General features: G+C 39.9%; 1 protein-coding gene across 1 annotated transcript in view; it reads left to right on the top strand.

Moving 5' to 3' along the window:
* SLC1A7 (solute carrier family 1 member 7) overlaps positions 1-25,585 on the top strand; it is a gene marked incomplete at both ends in the record, with an annotated part of 47,210 nt that overhangs the window by 221 nt on the left and 21,404 nt on the right. The window contains 2 exons of the mRNA XM_080349123.1: positions 1,001-1,080; positions 14,578-14,793. Coding sequence (XP_080205249.1) covers positions 1,001-1,080; positions 14,578-14,793 — 296 coding nt within the window. The remainder of the gene's footprint in view (positions 1-1,000; positions 1,081-14,577; positions 14,794-25,585) is intronic.

Raw genomic sequence — 25,585 nt, 5'->3', positions numbered from 1 at the left:
AAGGGTGGACTTCTGAAGATAAAAAGCACGTCCGTTTGTTTGTTATATTTGTTTAATTTAATTTGTCTATTCATCTACACTGTTCTTTGGGTCTTTTCACACGTTCTCAGACAATACGTTTGCAAAGGCTTCTGGCCTTTAAGACACCTAGTAAATCTAGCATAAGCATATTATAATATCGCAAGTATGGATGATAATAATAGTGGGTGTTTAAGCTAGATGAAAGGTAGCAACTAATATAGACCTGTTAAAAACTGGTAGTTCAATATATTGACTGGATTTAAAACTACTTCAGAACACGTATGTATAAAGAAAACACCGGGAATGTTTTTCATCATCAGGTGTACAGAGGTAGAGATGTTGATATTATACCAATGGCATTTTGTATTAAAAAATTTGAGATTTCCCATGATTAACAGACCATGTTCTTAAAGTTACTTGGGGATTTCTCCTCCAGCATACTTCAGCCAAGCTCTTTGCAGGCACTCATTTCTTTCTGCTGTGTTCGTCAGATAGAATAGAGCAACATGCATTACTGAATGCATTGTTTGAGTGCAGAATATAAATTGCAGTTTAAAAATATGGCACTTAGTAAATGTAGCTAAACTAAACCAAATCTTTGTTCTGCTACTGCTAACTGCAGTTTGAACATCTTTTATGTCCAAGCAGTAGCTTCATACACATCTAGCAAAACACACAAAATGCAGAACGAAGAGATTACTCAGGGCAACCTATTAAAGGTAGTGCCCAAGAGACGGCATATTTCATTTTTGTTTTCCTTTGTAAAAGAACAAATAATGTGATGTGTTTTTGTCGAATTACAGCACAACATGTACTCTAATTAATTTTAAAATGATCTTTTAAAGCCTACTATCTTTGCCACCTTATCTGCCAAAGCTGCAGATTTTACCGATGTTGTCTGGTCCACAGCTCTAGCAGGACTCATGGAGGCAGATAGTCTGTATCTCAAAACAATAAGCATCTCTCCGTGTATTTCTAGGAAATTAGTTATTTCCAGTTTCCTGGTGAGTTACTGATGAGGATGCTGAAAATGTTGATTCTCCCACTGGTTGTCTCAAGGTAAGTGAGGACAATGATTGTTTCAATAACTTTTGAAGTTTCCTAAATGACACGTCATCACCACTATTTTGGGTTTAACTGAATTAATGTCAAAGTGCAAGGACCATTACTGACTGCTGTACATTTGTATTTTTAGTGGAGCTATGAACATAGTTTTTAATTAATAGGAAGGTTTATGCAATACCTCATAGAGGTGTTATTTTCTTTAAAACTAGTGTTTGGATTGGTTGGTTGGTTTTAAATTGATGTTGTCTTCTTTCCTTGTAATGGGAGGACTTTTTCCTTTAAGCTAACTACAGGTTAAATATATGGAATAAACATCGCACCTTATCAAAAAGCCTACCTTAAATCTAAACAACTGAAATAATACACTGTACAAATAAGATGAAGCAGCACAGTAATTTAGAGTTTTCTGCAGTATTTTGAAAGGTGTGCTATAGTATGATGAATACTGAAAAAAAAATAAGGGGTCTCCAGTGAACTAATAACATATGCCTGGCTTCAGCTGGAAGTGAAAGTGATTTCTTAGTGCATTAAAGGCAGAACATTTAGTGGTGCCACTTTATTGGTGGCAGGAATAGTGATTTAGATTCTGTGCTAAGGGATGGTCCATGGTAGCTGCCTTTGTAGTGGGTGGGCTTAACTTAGAATAGCTTTTTCTCTCGTCTAAATTTGTCTTGTCTTCCAAATGACTACAGTCACAAATGCCAGTTGGATGGCCAAAAGCTCTCAGCCCAATGCTGAGAGAAGAGATAAGGAGAGATGGAGAGTAACAAAGCAAAATTTTCCGAACCAGATCTGAGCATAGACTCATACCTGGTTCTGTCCCATGCAGCTGGAGAACATCAGGACAAAATACATTAGATTTTTCTTCAGAGGAGAAAGGAGAGTTTTCCAAGGACAGCAAGAACCTCACACAAAGAAGTAACGTATTAAGAACAGAAAAGTGTTGGAGCTGAGTCACGTGCCCTTCCCTAAAATGTGTAGTTCTTTAAATCCCCTTGCTTTTTAGAGATGCCAGGAGAAGCATCTCAGTAGGTAAGAGCTGCTCTGACACAGGCTGTGACAGCTCTGTGTCACCTACAGATGTGCCAGGAGTGAACCTCTGAGCTGCAGTGTTAGAGCTGATGGCCTCCATCCTCTGAGGAAGAAAGAGAAGTAACTTTACAGATCTTCAAAGAGATTAGCTCTCATTGTAAGACAGCATGACTCTGCCTCTCTGTATAACAAACTAACTATCACTTGCTATTGCATACTGAAATTTCAGGGATTTGCAAACAAAAAATACTCCAGATATATAATTACATTCTTGTACAGTCTTTTTTTTTTTTTTTTTTTTTTCCACAACAAGCACAGTGTTTCCCACACGTGTATTTCATAAAATTAGTAAACCAGTGCTCTGTGTTTTCACCAGTGTGCATGCACATTTAAACTAAATTTCTTTTGCATTTGGAATATTCTCAGCCTGTCCTGTGGGAGCAATGACATTTAAATTATCTTCTCAGTTCCTCTGTATTATTGTTTATGAAAGCCAGGAGTATAGCACCAAGCTCTAATTTTACTCTCCTAGTCAAAGTTAATGCAAGTTTTTCCATGAACTAATAAGTAAAAAAAAAATGTCGAGAAAAGGGAAGGTGAGAAAGGAGGGTTAAAAGAGGCACTCAGTGCAAAACACACTGTCTCCAAGTCCAGATTTTATCTTGAAGGGTTGTGGCAGAAGTAAAAGGTGGAAAGTGTGTGGCTCAGAAGACTGATAATAGTTGAGAAAATCTTACACAAATCCAACCTTACCCAGAAGTGGCTGAAAATTTGTACTATCCCTCCTTCGAGCTGATGGATAGAGAGTTGGAACAGGAACTTTGCAGATTGTATCCATTAGGAAAGAGAAACTGATTATATAGTCAGATATCTCTGATTGAACTGTGTTTATTTTGAAAGCTCCTTGAATCCAGAAGAAATCAGTCAAACAACAGGAGACTGTTTCTTCAGTGCACAGTTCCTTGTTGTACCCAACTCTGTCCCAGCACTTGGAAGTGCTGTACCCCAGAGCTCCTGTACCTTTTTCTGATGTCTCAGATCACCTGTGGTCTTACTTTTTGTTTTCCCACAGACAGAAAAATCTTGAAAAAGCAACCACACTAGCCTTCCAGTTTGAGCCCTTCATGAGCTTCTGGGTCTGTTGTGATGTGGACGTTCATTAAGGATCGGGGTTGATATTATTTCAGTTGTCTGGTTACATAAACAAGCTTCACAGCATCTTAAAATGACTCTAAAAGAAGTATATACTGATTTCCCTGATTCGCTGCCTGAGGTTTAGCCCTGATCATACCTATTGGTATCTACTAAGTGTTCTTTGTATAGTTCGCTCTTCTCAGTGATGAGAACAGGTACCGGCATATAACAAAGGATGCTGCTTCTATCAGCCGCATAAAGAAATTATAACAAATAGTCTGACAGTTTGTATCTGCCTAAGGAATACTCAGCAGGGGAGTGTTACAAAATCAAAGCTTAGACCCTGCAGTTGCCAGATGCACAGTACTTATATGTATAAATATAAGATACTACTTTTAAACTTGGGAACGGGACCTTTAAGAGAGCTCAGAGAGAACAGGAGCCAAATCTGAATTTGTAGTTGCACACCTCGAGCTCTTTCTGCAGTTGGACAGGGGGATCTTCTCAACAAGCCTGGAAGATCAACTACAAATCTGAAGTTCCCTGATTCTCTTTGGGACAGAGGCCTTGATCCTCATATGAGAGCTGCAATGCAAATAATATATTTTCTCCCTTATAAGCAAAAGTTTTCAGCACATATCTCAGGTTTTCAAACAGGCACACACATACGGGGCAGTGACAGAGGTGAATCTCAGTGCATCCTGCTCTGAGTCCTCTGATACGTTTAAAAACCCATGGGTCCAGGTCTTTAGACAGACATCTGCTGATCAGCTGGCCCAAGGTGCTCACGTTTGTTAAACCATCTTTTCCTTCCACCTGGTGCATGTCTTGGCTGTGGAAGCTCAGGCTGCATTGCAGCCTCTGGCCAGGAGGTGGCTCTGCCGGGAATGCTGAGGAACCCCGAGTCGTTAGGAGAGTCCAGTCTCTCCAGAGCAGTGAAGACCTGTGCGTGTCTAGAAGGTCATTTATCTGAGGCATTTTCCAATACTGCTGCCTACCCAGAAAATTATGAAGTATATACTCTTTTTTCAATGTGGTTAATTATAACCTTTTCCTGCCACCTCCCACATGTCAATTGGCAGAGATAGCTCTGCATCGCTTTGGTTTCTCAACTTCTTAAATACCTGAAATAATCAACTCTGATGTCAATGTTTTTGTGCTCCACACAAAGCAAAATCTGGGAGATGAACACTCAGCTTTTCCATTAATATCTCCTCACATTTGCTAAAGATAAAATAAACCCTCTGACGGAATCCCGTCTGTGCCAGCAGTGCCAGCCGTGCTGGCAGCTCCTGTCCCAGAACTCACTTGCTGTCACCTCCCTATAGAGCCTCTTTGTCCTTCTGCCCGTTCCCTGCCCTTCATCTGAGGTTACCCATTTTGTAGTGATTGACTTGCAGTGAACCAGAAACTTGATTTTCACTAACTGTAACTGCACTGACTTATGTTTTGGGGGGAGGTTGTTACTGCACCCTGCTCTGTTACAACTTCATATCTTGTTGTGATTGAGGTTTTGAAGAAGCTGCAAAATGTGTCTGCTGCAGGTTGGAGAGAGTTGGGGCTTGCAGCTCCTGCTCCTTATTTGAAGGTAACACTAGAAGCGCAGAGATTATTTCTTTCCTGTATTCACCCATGTAGTTTCACAGGCCTTAAAGGAACCTAAATCTTTCTTTTGGAGCCTTCCATCCCCTCTGCATAATTGGAGAGAAAAAATAAATTAAAATGTTATGAGTAAGGGTTCTCACACACAGATTTGATTGCATGGGCCTTGCTTCTTCAGCAAAGCAGGCTAAAGCCAGAGTTACACAGGTTTACACCAGCTGAACCTGTTGAGTTCTTGTCTTATATGTCTACCTGTATATGTAATAGAATATTGCATCTCTTATTTCATCACCCTCCTTGTTTATAAGATGAAGCTTTTGTCTGGTAATACATATAGGGCTGAGTTTTCTAAGACTACAATGAGCAGTAAGCACTGAGGCTGTTTGTTGGAAGGAGTTGTCAGGGCAGAACTGAACTGGTCAGCTGTCTAGCAGGCCTGTAACCCTAATGGATATTCCTCTTAGACAAAACAGTTTGTTTTGTTTAAGCTTGGGATAATTATTGTATTTTTAATGTATTTACCACTAACACTTTTCTAGACAATTGAGAAATAATGTTTAGCAGAGATTTGATCCTTTTCCGCGTGCAGAATGTTAAAGATTGTTCCCTTTATAGTAAAATCTAAATAACTGATTTGACCTGTATTTTTTAAAAATACAAAGCTTGTTCCGCTAAGTATGTTGTACCTGATACAAGCAAGTGTATGCTAATAAAAAATTATATTTATTTGAAGGCTTATTTGGGGGTAGTAATAAATATTTGGTATTATTGAGGTTTTGTTGCTGAATTAAATACGATATGCTAAATATAGAACTGTCTTTCTTTAAGGGGATTCCTGTCCATAATGCCATCAGTTCTGGTAATCCCTTATCCTTCTGCTCAGATTCCTGAGTGGGTCATTCTTACTCATGCTGTTAAAACCTAATATTTAATTAGAACATACTCCATTATAGTTCCCTTTTCCCCATATCATTTTTTTTTCACAGTTCTCTCATTTGGGGAATGCATTGGCATTTTACCATCCCACTAATGAAGAATATTGTTTTTCTGTCATTGTTCAGCTGGCCTGTGCCATACCACATTTTGTTTCTCATGACTGATTAGTTACATTTGAATAGCTGACACCTGTATAAAATCTGCAAGGGGATGAGGAGATGCTCTGGGTGCAAGCAGGTGTAAACTCACCGAGCCCACGAGCCATACTGGGCAGGCTGGTGCCAGGTCCCTGCCGGAAGCTGTCCAGCCGCATTAGCGTGGCTTTACGCCCAAGCTCCTGTGCGAAGGACTAATGTGGCTGTATGGCTTCCAGAGCAGCCCTGGCTGCCCAGGGACAAGGCAGAGTGAGTTCATGTCTGTCTGCAGCTGTCTGTCCAGACATACCCTAAAAAACTTCACAGCAACAGTATATTCTTTGGGAGTTTAGGGTTCAGTTAAAAACATGCTGTAATAGTGGACAGACAGGAGATTGTTTGTCTTCTACCATAAGTCAGTGCCTGATATGGTCAACGTGTCTATTGAGAAGGAAAATGCAGATCTCTAAAAGGCTATGAAATATTCTTCTTACTTACCAATAAATTGAAACCAAGATTAGTTCTCTTAAGAATACTGGTTTACATGAATAACAATATGTGCAGTACTATTTCTTCTAATCCATTCCTCATATTGAGAGATACTTCCTATGTTGTCTTGACAAATTCACATCATTTAACTGAAGGCTGAATGAGAAAGGAGAGATAACATAAGCTTCTGGACAGTTTGGGCTTGTTCTTTTCTGCTATTTATGAGTTAAACTATTCCCTTTGGTCATTTTTTTCCTAAACACCATTTGCTCTGTTCTTATGTTTGTGCAGCTGCCAAATTGGGGAAAATCAAGTGCAATCAAATTTATGTACAATATTATCTAGTGAGGTGTTGAACAGCAGCTGCAAAATGCTGCCTATGGCTCTCTGAGGAGCTGCTCAGAGCAATATTTTATAATGTACCAAAGAAACTGTATTTTCACATAGAATTACATTGCTCTTGGAAGCACAGAACTTTTTCTTTACATTATTAGGCGCTGGACTTTTCCCTTTATTCACCTGGTTTACCTTGCCCATAGAAAAATATTGGCACTCAGGAACAAATCTTCCCCACCAGAGGAGGGTAAACCTTCTGCTGGGTTAGTATGGCAAAATCTGCAGGGTACCTGAATGATAACATGAAGTGTGTGTAATGTCCCATTTCTGAACTACCTGTTATATGTATCGCTGTAATGTAAACAATAATGAAATACATTCTACCACAGTGAGAACAAGCTGTTAGCCCTTTCCTAGGATAGGAGATCCACAGCCTTTATTGTGGAGAAAGTCACTCTAGAGATGTGAGTTTTAAGATGACTAGAGGGGATAAATCTATTGACTTTCAGAGTGAAAAGAAAAACTACTTGGATGAAATTGAAAGGGAAGGATTACCCAAGGGTAGGAAGAACTGGTAAGAGAACAATCTCACTCAGTACCATTATACTACTTTAAAATATCCATCTCGCTATTATATTGCAGAACTGATGTCAGGTTAGCTTGTAGAGGAAAATTCCATTCTACCTTCTTAGGAGACCTGATTAAGAATCCCTCCTCTGTGCCCCAGACATCTTCAAAAGCTTCACTACATTATCATCTGTAACATTATCGATGTTCTTATCTATGTTTAGGAATACGGAGTTTAATGGTCAGAACCCATACTGTCTTCTAGTGTTTCCTTCCACCTGTTCAACCAAGAGGTCCACGTTGTGCAGTTATGCGTGCTGTAATGACAAAATTGTACCAGCTCAGCACAAATTACTTAGGCAGTGTCAGTAGGAATTTAGTGACGTGCAGTAGACATGTATGGTCATAAAGTGAATGGGTGTGGAAAGCACTGAAGTGATTACAGATGGTATATGAGCAGTTTGTGACCTGGCAGAATTTTTCTGTAGTCCTCTGAGAGCTCTAAAGTACTTAGTGTATTGCAAAAGAAGGCAATGACATGTGACGCTTGAGGGGCTGGCTGGATTCCCTACATTTCCTTAGGAGAGAAACATGTATGAACTATAAACAGTTGAATAAATCTGACATTTCTTTATAATCCAAATTTATGTTTCAAATCCTTTTGCCCTTTTCTTAGTCTAAAAACACTTGAAAGAACTGACAAAAGAGAAAATCAAGTATTATGAAGATTCTTGGCCCTTTCCACACGTGAAGCTGCATATCCATGTTTAATAGATAATTTGTTTTCATTTGCATCCTGACCTTTGAATTTAGGACTTTTTAAAAATCAGAACAGCTAAAGTCAACAAGCCATCCTGAATTCTGTATGTGCTATACTACAGTGTCTCAGATCTCCTTTATCAGTCAGTGATCAAAGGTTGCTGTTTGTCCCTTCCAGCATTCATAGATATATCGCAGTAGCCTTGCATGCTGAGCTGTTGGGGAGGAAGCAGTGACAGTCATTGGACATTGATCTTCACTGTGTGCTGTACAAAGTCCTGACTTGTTTACACAAGTCCATAAAAATAGATTTCCTCTTGCACACCAAGAAATTACAATGCATGATGTGAATTCCTGACAGGATTTTTACTGTATATGTCAGTTTATCATTAACAGTTAATAAGTGCTAGGTAATAAGGAAAAGGACATCTCCACATTTTGGGTAAAAATTAAAATTCTTACTATTTTATAAAGCGTTATTTAAAAACCAGAATCTCAAAAAGCTGCATGTTATGATGTACTAGAAATACAATTTGGTTTCATTTGCAGATTTCAGTTTCTTTTCCAGCAGCCTGTGTGTAAAACTAAAGTATTGCAGACAGTGAGATCTTCTAACATACTGGTCATTTCTTGCTGTTCGAAGATCAAGAGCCAGACTTCCCACCATGTCTGACACCTTTGAGTGAAAACACAGATAGCTGGGCGCAGATGAGGAAAAGTCTGATGGTCCATGGCAATAGAAAGATCACTGCAGGCGTACCTTTCTTCACTTCAAATTGTTTGTCTTCATAGAATCATGGAATCATTTTGGTTGGAAAAGACCTTTAAGATCATCGAGTCCAACCGTTAACCTAACACTGTCACTAAACCATGTCCTTAAGGACCTCATCTACGCAAAATAAATGAAGTGTCTTATTTTCGCTGTTTCCTTGTCTATAAAATGGAGATACTGCCTTCCTGTATGATATTAGGTTATATTAGTAAAGCATTTTAAGATGATTAAATGGCTTGTGCTGTGGAAATGGAGATTATTACCATGTTGAGACTTGAAGGCACTGACCTTGACAAAAAGGTAAACGACAGCCTGCCTGCCCGATCAAGCAGCATTAGTGAAGCCAGCACTTCACTTTTGTGATGCTCAGCTGTCATATAATCATCTCTAATCTGGCTGTTGGGGGAGCTTCCCAGCCTCCCTGGGAGAATTTGCTCAGGAAGGTCTTTTCTACGGCGTGCAATTACAAAATGAGAACATGAGGCAGGTACTGGATGAATGAAAACAAACATGATTCTAGGAACAACTGTTGGTGGTTAATACTTGACCATTACTTCTTGACAGGATTAATGTCTTTCTAATCACACTAATCCCTTCTGATAACTTTATCCATAATCCATCTATTTCAAAGCAACATCCAGATGGCTTCTGGTGGAGAGGAAGACAAAATAAACATGCAGAATGGGGTCTTAACAGCAGCTTCTTGTATTTTCTCATTCTGAGGATATGGGTTTTGATCTTGAGACAGGTCAAAAATGTGTTTTTTATAAGAAAGCAACAGAAACTTCTTTAAATTATAGGCCATATCTAACTTTTGATCAAAATTCTGTTTTGTTTACTGGCTTTCTGACTTTCTTTCTACAATAAAACATGGGTAGATAGTTCAGAGAAGAGACAAGACAGATTTGGCTGCATCAGAACAACTTATTTCCCAGAAAACAAATCAGAGTATATTTAGAATTACTTAAGTCCCAATGAAAAAGCCAAAAATCTTTTACTTCTTAAGAATAAAAATCTAAACCTTAGAAAGACCATAAACCTAAAATATTGTGGAACATCAGGTTTGCATTGTGTAGAGATCTTCAGATTATCAAAACACCACTTTGAAGAGGCTTGAAAATCACAGACATAGGAGGTAGGACAGAGATTTGCACGGATCTACAGCAGATACAACAGTTTTGGAGGCTGTTCTTCAAATCATGTGTAGTCACTGAGAACACACAATTTAATCCAAGATTTGTTGGATGAACAAGATAGAATTAAAAAAAAAAAGATGCATAATATTCTAGACAGCAGAAAGAAAAGGCACAGGAAAATAATTTTCACATGTAATTGGAACAAACTATGCATGAGATAAAGAGGTCATGGGGCTACTTAGTTTATTGTGGTGTCAGTTATTATATCCAGCCCCAGATGTTTGAAACCAAGGTGCAAGAAACCTCTTAAATCATAGTAATCAGAGATTTCACTTAAATCCTGCACTACAAGATTTAATATCTCATCCAAAACTCATTAACACATATTTTGGAAGCCTTAGGCTTGACTTTTTTTTTAATTATTTTTTTTTTCCCCTCTCTACAAAGTAAGAAATGGTCCCTGAACACAAAATTACACTTCTGCAGAAATTTTTTTTGCCAGACCAATTAAATGAATGAGATGTACTGCAATTAATCAGAAGAGCTGCAGATTGTTTTTCATTGTCTTAATCCTGCTTTGTCCATTTGGCAATCATTAAATATGTTATGGAAGCTTTGCATGAAACATACATGTGGAAGCTACTTAGCTACATAGTAAGTCAAATTATTTTAGTCTATGAATCAAATATTATTCCAAGCCTAACCAGGCTCTGAGGCTTGACAAGATTTAAAAGTATACTGTTTTTCATTCCATTGTGTTTTATGAGAGTCTAGTAGTGGATGGCTTGGGAACATCTCTGTTCAGTCTTAGAAGCAGCTTGGGAAACTGTTGGCGAAGTTTTTATGTAGCCAAGAGTGTCTGATGAAAATTAGATTTAAAGGGAAAACCTGAACAGGATACAGTGATCTTAAGTTAAACCATCTGGAAGTTTATTCCTCCTGACTTCCTTATTCCTTAGGAAATAAGAAAAGTACTTTTTCTTGTCTTTCTTTGACTACATTATGTGAAGGTTAGAGCTCTAGACATCCATGGTGAGGAACTCCTGTGATGTAACTGTGTACTACTTACTTCATACAATAACAGTGATAATCAGTGTCTCTTTTAATCTTTATGTCTTCTGTCCTGTTCCCTCTGACATCAAATGTTATGAAGCCAAATGAAAAACAGTTAATGAGTGATCACTGTCTCATACTAGTTACAGGTGTTTCTTTCTGAAAATTATTCTGAGCAACTGCTTAAAATGGTATGACCAGTGTAGCCCCTCAGCCTTTGGAGACTTGCTTCCACTGGTCCCTTCTTAAAACGGAGCATTGCAGGCATGGAAAAGCCCAGGGCTTTGTCTGAACCCACACGTTTGTTCATGCTTCTGTCACACCACTGTTACCCCTGTTGCACCTCCATAGTTAATTACTTTTGAGGACTTTCTCATCACAGCATGAACTGAGGATGACTTTATCTGGTGACAGGATAATCTCATTACAGATGATGATCTTGTTAATGAATATCCCAAGACAGAGCAATCTCATTATTAGCCCCCTCAGGATTTGTCACCTGAGAGCCAATGTATTATTAGATTCCAGCTGCACAACACCCCCTAGATCCCAATGGCCCAACTTCCTGAGCCTGAGGTGACACCCCCAAAGGCACCTGAACTGCTGGACATATTTAATTAGGATTTTTATCCCTCAGTACTTCTGGACATATTTCTTAGGTGAACAATCAAGACAGTTCAAGTACTATGTGCAGGATTCATCTCTCCATATCTCCATATCTTTCCATCACCCCATATTTCTTAGGTGAACAATTAAGACAGTTCAAGTGCTATGCGCAGGATTCATCTCTCCATTGTTCTGTAGAACAAACACAACGCAGCGGCATCAGGGACAACAATAACTGTGTGGCTTCCCCACATTGGTAGTGGTTTCAGGGCAGTACTAGGAAGAGCAGTGGACTGTCCATCTCCTTGGTAGTGCCCTCTCCAAGTCATCACTGCATGGTATCCTACCTACATGTTACAGATCTGCTGGTCAATGGTCAAGCCATCATACCTCTGGAGTCTTTTTCCCTGCATAATATATCTATAAAGAACACTGAAAATTATTACAATGAAAAACATCCAGCTAGTTAAAATCAACTTCATTTTCATTTTTCTTTTTTGTTTTTTTTTTTTTCCTGGGATGGTTAGGGTGGGGGGTAGAACAGTGCTGAAGTCTAGCACAATGTAGGGGACTCCTTTGGGCATCAATGAGCTGCTGAATTGGTTCAATGGCCTGTGAAAACTCAGCCTGTCGTAAGAGTTCAGTCCTAGAAATATAATAACAACATAGAGATTGTTTTACAGAAAACTAACAATTAATCTGAATTAGATGTATTTAACTCAACTATTTTATCAAAGAAATGTTTTAGAATATTTACTCTTCTGTAGGGACCCACCCAAGGGAAATGCCAAGCAACTGAGCATCGTTGCTGCTACTTGTTCTTTTTTAATATGTAGTGCTGTTTTTACACAGTGCTTTACAGACACACAGAAAGGTGGAATTTTTGTCAAATACAGTGATAAAAGAGAGGGAAGAAAAACAGTTTCAAGAGTGAGAGTTATAAAGATGCTCATTTTCTAAATGATCCATATTACAGTGCAACCAGTGTTTGCCCTTGCTCCTATAGTGTTAACAAAACCAACGCTAGACGAGAGATCGGCAGTGCAGAAAAGCAATACATTTTCTTAATTAATCTAGTGGATAGCAAGAACCTGAGCACTAAATCCCACCCATTTGATTTCATTAAATCTACTATAAAGCTTAAGCTGCACTTTAGCTTTGGCTCTAGACAACCTCACTCAGCAGAGGGAGGTCAAGATCTCATTGAAGGAGGTGCAGCTTAGTAAATGACCATTTATGAGGAAAGGCCTGATAAATGGTTCTGTTTTGATGGGAAAGCTGGATAGTGGGGCACACGAAACAGTAAATGTGGTGTATTATTTCACCTGCAGTTTTCCTGAGATGTACGCTTTAAAGAGTTTACAGATAATTGGTCACAGAATCATGTAAGGTTGGAAAGGACCTTTAAGATCATCAAGTCCAACTGTTAACCTAACACTGCCAAATCCACCACTAAAATGTGTCCCTAAGCACCACATCTCCACATCTTTTAAATCATTCCAGGAATAGTGAATCCACCACTGCCCTGGGCAGCCTGTTCCAATGCCTGACAGCCCTTTCCAGGAAGAAATTTTCCCAATATCCAATCTAAACCTCCCCTGGTGCAACTTGAGCCCATTTCCTCTCATCCTATCACTTATTACTTGGGAGAAGAGCCCAACACCCTCCATGCTACAACCTCCTTTCAGGTAGTTGTAGACAGCGATAAGGTCTCCCCTCAGCCTCCTGTTCTCCAGGCTGAACCCCCCAGGTCCCTCAGCTGCTCCTCATCACACTTGTGTTCCAGACTCCTCACCAGCTTCATTGCCTTTCTCTGAACTCTCTCCAGCACCTCAAGGTCTTTCTTGTAGTGAGGGGCCCAGAACTAAAGACAGGTTTTGAGGTGCGACCTCACCAGTGCTGAGCACAGTGGGACGGTCACTGCCCTGGTCTTGCTGGCCACACTATTCCTGATACAAGCTACACACCCCGAGCAACACTGGTGTCACTGAGCACTCAAATCTCAGCCTTGCATCATTTGGAAACAGCACCAGAGTGTATGTCAGAGCTGCCTGGAGCAATTTCAGGGACCAAACAGTGCCCTGTCTAATTTGCCTATAAAAGATGGTCAGTGGGAGCTAAAGCATTTGACAGAGAGTTGCCTACCTTGGCAGAGGAGGCTGTACAAGCGAGGGGGTGACTACTGGTCAACCTCTGGCAGTGGTGAGCAGGGACCTAAAGGGGAAAGGGTGGAGCGACCACAGCCATTTCTTTGCTCACCACTGTGCAGCCATCCCTGCCCATGAAGGATTTTCCTCTGCTCACTGACAATGTCTCCACTTCAGCTGGAGACAAGCTGAATCACAGCCCACTCCCCAAAGTGCCCGCTGGTAAAGCAAAAATATACTGTGCTTTGTATTGGTTTAGAAAGAAAAGAAGTTATTATTTTAGGTTAAAAAATGGTCTATATGACAAAATTGCTCCGTTAGTGTTTTTCATTTTGAAGTCATGGTCTGGCTGCACACAGGAAGGGATAAGGGTCTTGACCACATTTCCTTCAGAGTTCTCTTCTGACCAGAATTATCCTATGATTCTGTAACATTATATGTGGCGTTTCATACATAAGTTTGTATGACTGATCATTGCCTTTAATCCTGTGAACTGAACCATCACGTGTGTAGGTTGTGTAAAAATATCCCTCGAGCTTCAGGGAACAGTCGATAGGATTCTGTCCCCATGTGTGCAGCCTAAGCTTGCAAGTTCATTGGCAATCTCCATGGCAATAGAGAGACATCCCTTTAGACAAGGAGGCTACAGCTTTAGTGTTACCAGCAAGCTTCTAAAAACACTGATGAATCCTGAGAGAAGCAGGTAAACTGCAATAATTAGGAAATTAGGTTTCCAGTTGCATTAATGTTATGCAAAAGATAGTATGTGTTGTGATTTCTTTCCACAGCTTAATGTCTGGGCTAGCAGCCCTGGATGCCAAGACTTCCAGTCGATTAGGTATCATCACTGTCACTTACTACCTGTGGACAACATTTGTGGCTGTGATCGTGGGCATAATTATGGTCTCCATCATCCACCCTGGTGGAGCGGCACAGAAGGAGAGCACCGAAGAGGGCGGAAAGCCCATCATGAGCTCTGCGGATGCACTGCTTGACTTAATCCGGTAACTACGCTTGTTCTTTCTGCTTTCTGAAGGTAACATTTTGTACCCAACTGCATGAGGAACTGTTGCCTGAGGATGAGTTCTGAACCAAAGAATGAACACTCTGTTCAAATCAGGAAAAAGAATCAAGGAAACTTCAGAAGATGATTTTCAGCTTATCAGATGTTTATACTGGCTGTTTCTAGTAAAATGAATGGCCACCAAGTGTATCAGAAATTCTCACAACACTGGGGTATGTTTTGGGTTTTTTGCCTCCACAGAATCACGTGTGGCCTGTAGAGCTCATAATGAAATCTATTAAGGCCAAGATAGTATTAAAATGCCATGTTAATTTAAATAGGGACAGTTGTAATAGGCAAAACCTTAAGAGCTGAAATACACATTTTTCAGGAAGTAATTCTTAAAAGTGCCATTACAACTGCTCATAACAACTCTCAGATGAAAGACACAATTAGAAAAACCACCGTTGTGATCTTTTTATTCCTTATTTTTATGACAGTATTTCTTCTGCTTTGTGGCTTTTTCTTGTTTGTTTTACTTGGTTTTGCAGAAGGGAGGGTTGTTCTTTTAGACCAGCGTTAGATGGTATTTTGATAGCTTTGCCTGAAAATCCCTCTTTGTCTCAACACTTCAGGTACTAGTGGGATTAGTTTCCTGACTGAACATAGTGTGTGCCTCACATTTACATTGCTCATGCAGAAAGACCAAGTTTTGCCTTTGGTTGGTAGTTTCACAAGCCAGTGAACTCATACTATATTGAGCAGGGGTGTCTAGGCCCAGTGTGTATCTAAAACATGAAGAGTTCTCTTTGTAGTTTGACTTATTAAAATTAAAAATGTTGCACAATTTTTCTTTCAAAGCCCCAAATTCCTGATGTTGACAGGGCATCAGCACACCGAGTGCTTTAATTAGAGTTACCAGGAACTCAAATCAGAAGGAACTGGGAGGAAAAGCTTATAAAAATATTTTTTTCTCCTCCAAGTTGTACTTAGCCAGGTCATCTGAAACCTCCATGTTTTTCTATTGTATCAATGTCTTACTGAGAATGAGCCAAATTCTATTAGTCACTGAGCAGCAGCTGAGCTCACTCTCTTCTGTAGCTTTCCACAAAACCATCTTCATCTGCAAGAGGCAGATGCCCACTTCACAGCATCTGTATCTCCCCTGTGCCTTTGCAGTGATGTATGTGCAGTGGAATTCACATGTGTGTGTTTATGACAGAATGTTAAGTCACATTATTCTGTTTCTGCTGCATAAAGGTCTAGAATTCTCACACCAAGGGAAAGGAACTGAGCAAGTTACTGGAGTTTTGAATCCCTTAGTACAACAGAATAGCATAAGAAATAAAAGGGAATTTAAGAAAACTGTGATCTTACTGGTTGTGTTCATTGTGGCACTTTTTGGAAACATTTTCTGGCATGCTGAGCTGTTCCTAAGGCCTCAGTCTTAAAGGCAAAGTGAGACCTTTGGTGCAATGTTACATCCACCCTGACCTTACAGCTGTGTCTGGAAAGGGTCTCCCTTGCCATAGGTTCCCGTCCCCTTCCTCTCACCAGCCCATTTGATTTTTGAGGCCCAGAGTAAGCTAGTTCATGGAGGTGAGCCACATGAAAAAGAATTTGGGTGTGCAAAATGTGTAAAATGACCAAACATCTATATGGATGGAACCTGAGATCTCAGTTACAATCTCATCTCTTCACCTCTCTCTGGCTGATCCCTGTGTACCATGGGTTTAGTGCTGAGGTTTGGGAACCATTTATTCTGCTGAGCCTTATTGCAGGTAAAATACTATGTCTTTATCTAAACATTTGCAAATATCATCTATAATTTCACTTCCTACAAACATTTACTTGAGCAAATTGTAATAGTTTGCATGCATCTTTCAGGTGTTCATGTTTCTGCCCAGGCATGTGCTTTTAGTCTGCAAAACCTTAAAGTCTTCACTGGTTTGGGCAGATGTGGACAACAACAACAAGCCAACAAGCTACTTTTATTATCGAGGCTTAAAAGAGAGAGACTAGAAGAACTCCCTCTCCTTTTGCTATGCTAAGCAGCAGTCACAGCTGCAATCTTTCTACAAATTGATGGATTTTATTCCTTCACTACAGAAATAACCACATTCACTAACTAAATAAATAAGAATAACAAAATTGTGGGGAGTGGGCTTTCAGCCTAGGCAAACACGATGGGTGAAATCCTGGCTCTGCTGAAGTCAATTGCAAACCTCCTAAGCGTCTGTGTGGAAGTCTGGATTAAATGTAATGATGTATCTGCTGGTTTGAGCTAGAAAAGCTGATCCTTTAGCTCAATGATAAATCACTTCCATTCACAGCTGGACACCATCTCTTTAGGCTCAGATTGGCTTATCTTCTCAATTCATTAATTTCCTCTCAATTTATCAATTGCACATGTGCACAGAAGTTTACACAGGAAACATCTGGTATTCTGCAAATGAAGAATCCTAAATGTACAAGTGGAGAGATGATATATCTGACATAATTGTGGAGTTTATTTTAAAAGCATGGATCTTGACATGATGATACTAACCCTATTCACCCTCACCGATTTAAGATTTGAAGCCATTTGAAGCCATTTTGAAATGATGAAATACATTATTATTTCTTGTGATGCTATATATGACATTGTCAGGTCTGGAATTTTTGGCAGGGAGGATGTTGCTAGAAATTGAATTTCTGGAATTTTGGGGTGAGGATTTTGCTTTTAGAAGTGGTTTTAATCACAAATTAAAGAATGTAATGACTTAGCAATAAATGAAACCAAGAACTACTGCAGAGACTCATGGTCATCCTAAACATATGCAACATTAATCAATAATTATTATTCTGCATTATACTGCAGATGATACTTCCCCTGTATATTTGTCTGTTATGTTAAGAAACCCAGCAATAAATCCTCCAGTGTATATGACTTGATTGCGACATAACAGTCATTGTATTGCATAATTCTGAAGTGGCTCTACACCTCACATCAAGCAGGACATACATAATCTCATCAATATACTGAATTTAATGCCTCAAAAATTGTATCCACAAGTCAACCATTTTTTGCCACGCTAAAAAGAAGTACTTGAAAGACTTTTTTCTAAAGGGAACCTGAAGAGGTTGGGGGCAGAATCTGTGGATGTGAGTCTGGCCCTACTGATTTCCTCCTAAATTCAATCTAGACAGGGAGGCCACCAAATGCAGCATAATAGAAGTGTTTTCAACATTCAATTACTCTTTATACCTAAAATCTTTAGTGCTGCCTGGGCCTGAATTGTCTGAATTTTTGCTTTAATCTGAGCCAGCTTTAAACCAAATACATCTTTCGCTGTCTGTGGAAGATATCCATTTAACCAGGCAGTTCACCTTCATACCCGTGCAGGAATCTCCCCTTGCACAACTTGCCCCTCTGTTGGTAGCGTGCCAGGCTCCGGGCTAAGGGCAGTCATGAGTAAGCAGCTGTGCAGGAGATGCTTTTCTGAAGACGCTTGTCTCTTCAGCTGCCACTTTACTACTACATTGAGACAGATGTACAAATATGATTTGATTATATTCAAGGTTTCTGGTGCAAGCACTGCAAAGCTCATGAAAGTACATTTTCTTCCATATTTAAAACTACAAATCCTCAGGCTAAGGATCATCTTGTTCTCTTTAATGCACCAAAGTACCTGGTGCTTTCTGAATTTAAATGGATTCATTCTCGTGATTTACAATACTTCTGTGAGGTAGACAAGGACCACTCTCCTTTCTTACAGCTAGAGAACCAAGACGTATGGGAAAGAAATTACCTCACTGGGGATTTTTCAGAAAAATTTGTGGTGCCAGAGGAAATATCCCAGGCTTGTATGAGATCTAGTAGGGGCTTTGTTCTAGGAATGTGGCTTTTGGGGCACCACAATGGAAGTAATAGCAGTGAATCAATGCACATCTTTACCTTCTTTTTCCTGTGTGAATTATCAAAATTAACTCTGTGCTGTGTTCTCAAAAATAAAAGACTGAATTTTTAGTAGGCTTTTGTGAGTTAAGAAATTAAGGAAGGCAACATATCAATTTTTTAAAATAATTCAGACTTTGAGTGTTTTATTCAAAAGGACAAAAAGGGACATACTTAGAGGGATAGTGTTCAATTTAGAATATTAGGTTTGTTTCATTCTGCAACATATATTCACCTGACAAGCAGAATAGAAAATGCCTATAATTTCGGGATGAACATTTGTAAAACAAGATACATGACTCAGGATCACACTGTTTCCATTAGCAGTTAATATTTCCACCACATTCTGTTGCTGTTATCAAAATACCTTTAATTTAGAAGGGTAAATCTTGTTGTAATTTAAAATATGCTACTTGCATTTGGCACAAGGGAAACAACATTTAGCTGATGAGATAAAAACAAACCAGCAAACGCAATTAACATTCACAGGAGGAAACAGAACCCAGCCAAACTGGGGGTTCTCCCCCCTGTTTTATGTACAGCTGACTGTGTGTGCAAATTTGGGCACCAGCCAGTGCAGGGTTCACATACATTTTTAATCTTTCTCAAGTCTAACTAGACAGCAGGACATCACAAGCTTATTCAATTCAAAATGTCCAAATCAAACAATTCAGTTAATATAGTCCGGGTCAAATCACGCCTCGAACCATGACACACAAATTTGTGCATTTCTGAAATTTACTGGAAGGATAAGTCAGAGCATTTTACCACTAATATCCAATTTAATAGCAGGTACCAGGAAACTCAATCTGGCTTAACCAAGAGAGTTGGGGGGGAAGGGGAAATATGCCATTTATAGTTAGAAGAGGATATAAAAACTGTAGAGGATTTATGTTTTCATGGGAATCCTGAGCACTCTTTAAAATCATTTCCTTTCCCTCTTTTCAAGCTAAGGGCAAAATTCTATTTTATAGAAATTGTATTTCTTGAAAATAGGGCAGGAGAAACCCAGTATCTGCTCTAGTTTGGAAAAAGTCCAGGCTGTGCAGAACCAGAAATCACACTTTAAAAAGTTTACAGCTGAAGACTGAATTGTATATACACGCAATAAGATATTTAAGACGGCGTCAAGTGATCCAGGGTTTAAACTATGAAAGAACATTTTAAATAACTTTGCCCTACACTCATGTGTCTTTTGCCAAAAGCCACTGTGTACGATAGAAATATTTATCTGTCCCCTATGACATTTTTATTCATTTCAGATCTCTGGTTTTCTTTTGTCTCACAAAGCCAGCCTGATGCCAGCACTGTTGTGCATGGTATGTGACCAGATGTGTGCTTCTGGTTGATTTTAAGCAGTTCAAGCTGTGTAGAAGCCTAACCCTTTATTCTGTATTTACAAAGGACTCTGAAGCCCCTAAATGTGTTGTTCCTATTTGGCATAAGAGGAAACCAACATGGAAAAAAGATAATTCCTTGATTAAAACAAGGCTGGGGCGATGGACTATGAAGCAGTTCTGCTCTCTGGTCAGGAGGCCTTAATCACAGAGGGGGAGATGCTTGGGGGCCAGAGTTACAACCCCATTAGGAAAGCTTCAGCTCTAAAGGGAAATAAATCATTCATCTTCCTGACAATTGCCCTGGACATTTTCCAATGTAAACATACACTTTTTATGAGATAACTTTGCCTTGCTGGAACCATAGTGGAAATCCATTGGTTGTTGTCATGCAACCTTTGATATGATACAGCCCTTTCAAGATTCCTAAAGATGCGATGTACTTGTGCTTCCACCCCAAAGAATGATTTTCTCAGAAAGCCACAGCCCTATTGGGGCTCTGTCAGGACCTTTTGTTTCAGAAGGAGCAGGCTAAGGATATTCACCCTCCAGATCCCCTCCTGGAACAGAAAGGCCATGCAACACTGTCACCCTCAAGACAGATAAAAAGTCCACGTGTTTGGCAAAATGAGTGCACAATATGAGTTCTGCTCTGATCTGCAAAAAAGACAAGCAAGACAAAATGGCTTAGACCTGATTAGTGATTTTTGCATTCTGTTAGTATACTTTATCACAATAATGAGGATTTAAATGCCTCATTAATTCTGCAAAAGCCTTCTTTGGTCCTTTAAGCAGGAGGTAGTAAGATAGATACTGAGAAATGAGATGACACACTGGAGGTGACTCCTAATGTGCAAGATGCAGTCTCCTGTGGGCCCTGAGATAGATCGTTTGTTCGTTCTTGCTGAATTAAATTTTGACCGTGATTCCAGTAGTGCAAACCCTGATGGAGCCCACTGACACCAGCAGGAGGGTATTTCAGATGTATATCCATATGACTAAGTACAGGATTGGTGACTCTTGTGGTACAGTAACAGTAGTCAGGAGTCTACATGGCTGATGATGAAATCATGCAGAGGGCAGCAGAAGCAAGTGATTTTTTGAGATTAAGACAAAGTCACTGAGAAAGAAGAAGCATCTGACCTGAGCCTATAGTAAATAGGAGCCACAGTGCTGTTCATTCTTGTGGACAGTTGTAAAACCTGGAAACTTTACAGTTGTCATGTCAAGCTACTCCAACTCCATTTTTACTCTCTCTATACCCCTGCTATATAGGGTGACAGGGTAAGAGCTCAGCCACCGTCAAATACCCCGTCTTAAAGTAATGTTCTTGCAAGCTCAGCTATGCCAGTTCAAATTTGAGAGCAGAGTGTCCAAAGCTGTTTTATGCCCAGTGCAAATATAGGCCAATAAAATGTTATGAGGATGCACATGTAGCAAAAACCCAGTCTAGTGGTTTTAATTCCACAGCGTGAGAGACTGCAGCCAAAGGCTGTCTGGTGTGGCAGGGATTAAATACTGATAACATCAAAGTCTGAGAGCAAAACCAGATTGCTGCTGCAGAACACAGCGTGCCCCAGCGGGGACGGGTGTTCTGAGTCGAGGAAACAGCATCTGCCGTACCTGTGGCTGCTCTTACACTAGAGCAGCTGGCCTAATTCCTCATTAAAAAGATCTGCAAAAGCCGAATGCTTTGAATCAACAGATGTTCTACTCAGGACTCATTCTGAGTTTTTCAGATATTCAGTAGTAAAACTGCAACCGAAATTTAGCCTATTATTTCTAATAGAAGTTATCCAGGAGCCATCAAACTGCCTATACTAGTAGCTGTAGGCTAATGTTCTGTGGACAATTTAGCTGACAGTATGAGCAGGAAAACACTCTAACAGTGCTGGTATTTGTATCACTACTGTAGTTCTCAGAGTAAGCAACCTTTTGAAGAGAGCAAGAGGGCTCTGATGTCCTGGGGGCAGTGCCAAGGCATGGCCTGAGCTGAAAAATGGCTTCCTAACACAATTCAGCTTCCTAAAGCAGCAGAATATTAGGGGAGCAAAACCAAGTAAATTAGTGTTAATTGATAATTTTATTTCTGGGAGAAAACGGAGAAGGAAAGAGGACCTCCCACTTCTGGCAGTAGTAAGGTGCTAAGTAGTCATACATGTAATGGGAAGCTGCACCCTCAGAGTTGCTCCTTAAACCAGGTGCTGTCTACATTTGATACAAGTCTTCAGGGTTTTCTTCAAATTCCATGGCTACCAAATTGCAGAACATGCTGCCTTAGTCATACATACACATTTCTAACTCGATAGATCCTTACATCTGAATCCTCTTATCCCATACAGAATTAGGGAAGGATTCCAGAATATGCTGGTGGAATGAACCACCTCGTTCACCACAGCAGGCTGCAGTCAAAGCAGGGTTTTAGGAGGCCACTGGTGTGGATCTGCTGCTGTCACAGCAAACGCAGGCCAGGTGTGCTGTGCCAGCTGTGGCTCAATAGCTTATGGTCTGTAGAAGGTTCACGGAGCTGACACTGAAGTTGCATGCACATTCACTCTTTTAGCCTGTGTTTAACACTCCTGCTCTGTCTGGCAGAATTCCTGAAGCAGGAGATGCTCTGGGAAATGTTCTTCCTCAGGGCAGACAGTATTTAGCTCTTAATTTTTTATGTAACCAGAAACCATATGTCTCAGTTTCTGTTTTACAATCATACCCTTGTCTTAGACCTAAATTTATCTATGTTCCACACCAGCCTCACTCGCTGTTATTGACTATATTTAATTCCCTATTATTATTTGCCAGGAATGTTGAATTGTGCCACTGAGGTTAGAGACAATGTTGTTTTTACTAGAGAAATGAATTCCAGATCACTTGAAGTTTTCTACAGTATTATATTGTGTCCTGTATCTTTTAAGCAGTCTGAAAGTAATGCTGGAAATTTACAAGTATTTTATCTGCTTAGCTCTCTTAATTGAATAAACACAGCAACATGTATAGGTGGTGACAGCAATGAATAGCTCAGCTTGAATTATTACTTCCTAAGTACTGACAGTGTCTTTAATTCGTTTTATGTCAGTGATAAATACAGTGCCTCTTCTGAGCAGAGGGACAGCCTCACGTTATGATCCTGGTAACAGATACATGTGTGTCTAGATCTTTATCTTGTGCAGAATTGCAGCGAAGCTATTACTGATCTGCAGGGGCAAGCTGGTTGCAGGCTGGCACGAGGGATTGACAGGCTGTGATTAATTTGATACTTAATTTGGCCATTAGTTTTGTAATATATTTGGACAAATGCATGTGTGTGTATGTTGTGCCAGACGGAAGCTCCCAGCCCGGCTGGCATTCCCCAGTGCTCAGGTTTGGGGAGCCAGAGCCCCACAGGAGGGCTGTCCGGAAGCGGCCAGGCTGGCTGGCAATCCTGAGTCAAATCCCCCGCTCCCAGTGGAAACATTCCCAAATGATGCCTGCCAAACATCCAGCTCGTGGCTGGAAATATCAACGTGCAGCAAAATGTACCCCTAAAGTGAGAATTTCTCAAGTGATTCTGAAGAGGCCTGACTAAAGCAACACACGCTCCCAGTCATCCCCCAGCTATAGGTGACAATTTGGTATGTTCTTCTCATTATTTGTTTTTAGTCCATTAGAATTCTTGTCCACTAATTGCTCTCTTAAATGTTTTTAATTAACAAAACTATATTTTGGCTTGGATTTTTTCAATCCAAGTAAACCAGCTTAAGATAAAAAATAAGCCGAAGCCCTGGCAAACACATTCAGGTCAGCCCTTCACTAGATAAATTGTGTAACTTTGGTAAGGCTAGTCCCAAACACTGGATCACAGTGCATTATATATTAAAAAATACTGGGAGAATTCCAGCAGTATTAAATGGGCAGTTGTAATTCCTGCAGGATAAAGAATGATAAAGGTTTGTTTAATATTTAATCTAGCTACTAACCATATGATATTTCCTTTCTCGGACAGTCTTAATTTATTCTTAATTCTACTAATTAGGACTATAAAACTAAGGGAGAAAGTGGAAATAATCAGCAATTAAATCCATATTTCTTTGTAAAACTATGGTTCATATGTGACATTTCTATTCAGAGCTGCACAAGAGTCCTCAGTGTGGATCTGCACTTTCAGAATAACGCACATTCACGCAGCAGGTCAGAGCACGATCATCACCCTAACACTGTACGCTGCTGTAGCACCTTTCATCTGCTCATGTCTAATCACAAAACAATTTGATATTAATGAAACCTTTAACAATCTGGAAGCAGAATTCCCTTATGAGGCACAATAAGGCCGTAACCATCTTGTCTCTCCCATGCTTCCCCCTCCTATAAACATCCCCTCCATCTCCAGCCCCATCCAGCTGTTCTCCAGTTAGTCCCTGTGTCAGCCAAGCCCCCGGGCTCAGGCACGCGGTTGTGTCTGCATCTGATAGATGAGCGAGGCACAGCTGGCGGTTGTCTGTGTCTCACTTTGGCTACAGGTTCGACATTTGAAGCAGAGAATCATCAGCTTTATGGGTGATTTGCAGAGATGACTCGATGCTTTGCGCAGGCCAAAAAAACCCCCCTCATTTTCAATCGTCTGTTTCAATCATTAGACAATACTATTACTCTTTAATTGAAATTCTTCTCCCTCTGCTTTACCCTGAAAAGGATAATTAATGATCTCTGTGTAGCAATTGCTCTCGGTGCCTGCTGCTACTGAAACAGATTCTACCTCATAATTTTCAGTGTGACCATAATGTCACATTATGATCACTTAAAATAGCAATAAAACTGTTTTTTCTCTAAGCCAGTGCTGCACAGCAGGCTCTAGCTGTGACTTCATTAGCAGCGGGCATGTGCTGCTGCCAAGAGAAAAGCAGGTATGGAAAATGTCTCATGTAACTGTGTATGTATATATATATGTATATATAGCAATTCTCTTTGGAATGAGAATGGACTTTTTGTATATTCTTAGGTCTTGTCTTGTCTTAGGGCGTGAGCTGGACTTTGAATAGAAAGTCTTTTGGTTAGAGAATTCAGGAGTTTCTCCTTGCATGAATTTACATATATGAAAGCATACAACTGGGTCATAGGCTGTCACTGTCTTCTGCCCATAGGTTCAGAAGCTTTGGGCTAAAAATAAATCAGTTCTGAAAACGACCCTATTAGAATAATCACAAGAATCTTTATTCCCAAATGCTGCACAGAAAGATAAGACTTTTTCACTTTTTTGCCCAACTATACTATGATTCCTCTTTGAAGCCTGTAGAGGGTGTGCTCTCCATGTCAAATTAGGATTGAATGTCTTACTGCAAAGTAGCAATCTAGCTCAAACAGAAGTTACAAATTAGCAAAAAGTCAGAAAAGATGACAGCGAAAGTCCCTTTTGGAATTAAAAATCTGTCTGTTTCACTGCAGATCTCGCAGAGTATGGTCATTGTCTTCCCCTGCCGCTCTGTAGCTCTTGGCCTCACTTCAGACTCTTGTTCTGAAGCCCTGGGGAACTGTATTAAAACAAC

The sequence above is a fragment of the Nesoenas mayeri genome (genome assembly GCF_963082525.1).
Source record: "Nesoenas mayeri genome assembly, chromosome: 8".
Lineage (NCBI taxonomy): Eukaryota > Metazoa > Chordata > Aves > Columbiformes > Columbidae > Nesoenas > Nesoenas mayeri.
Note: the sequence above shows the minus strand (reverse complement) of the source record. Positions and strands in the feature narration are given on the sequence as shown.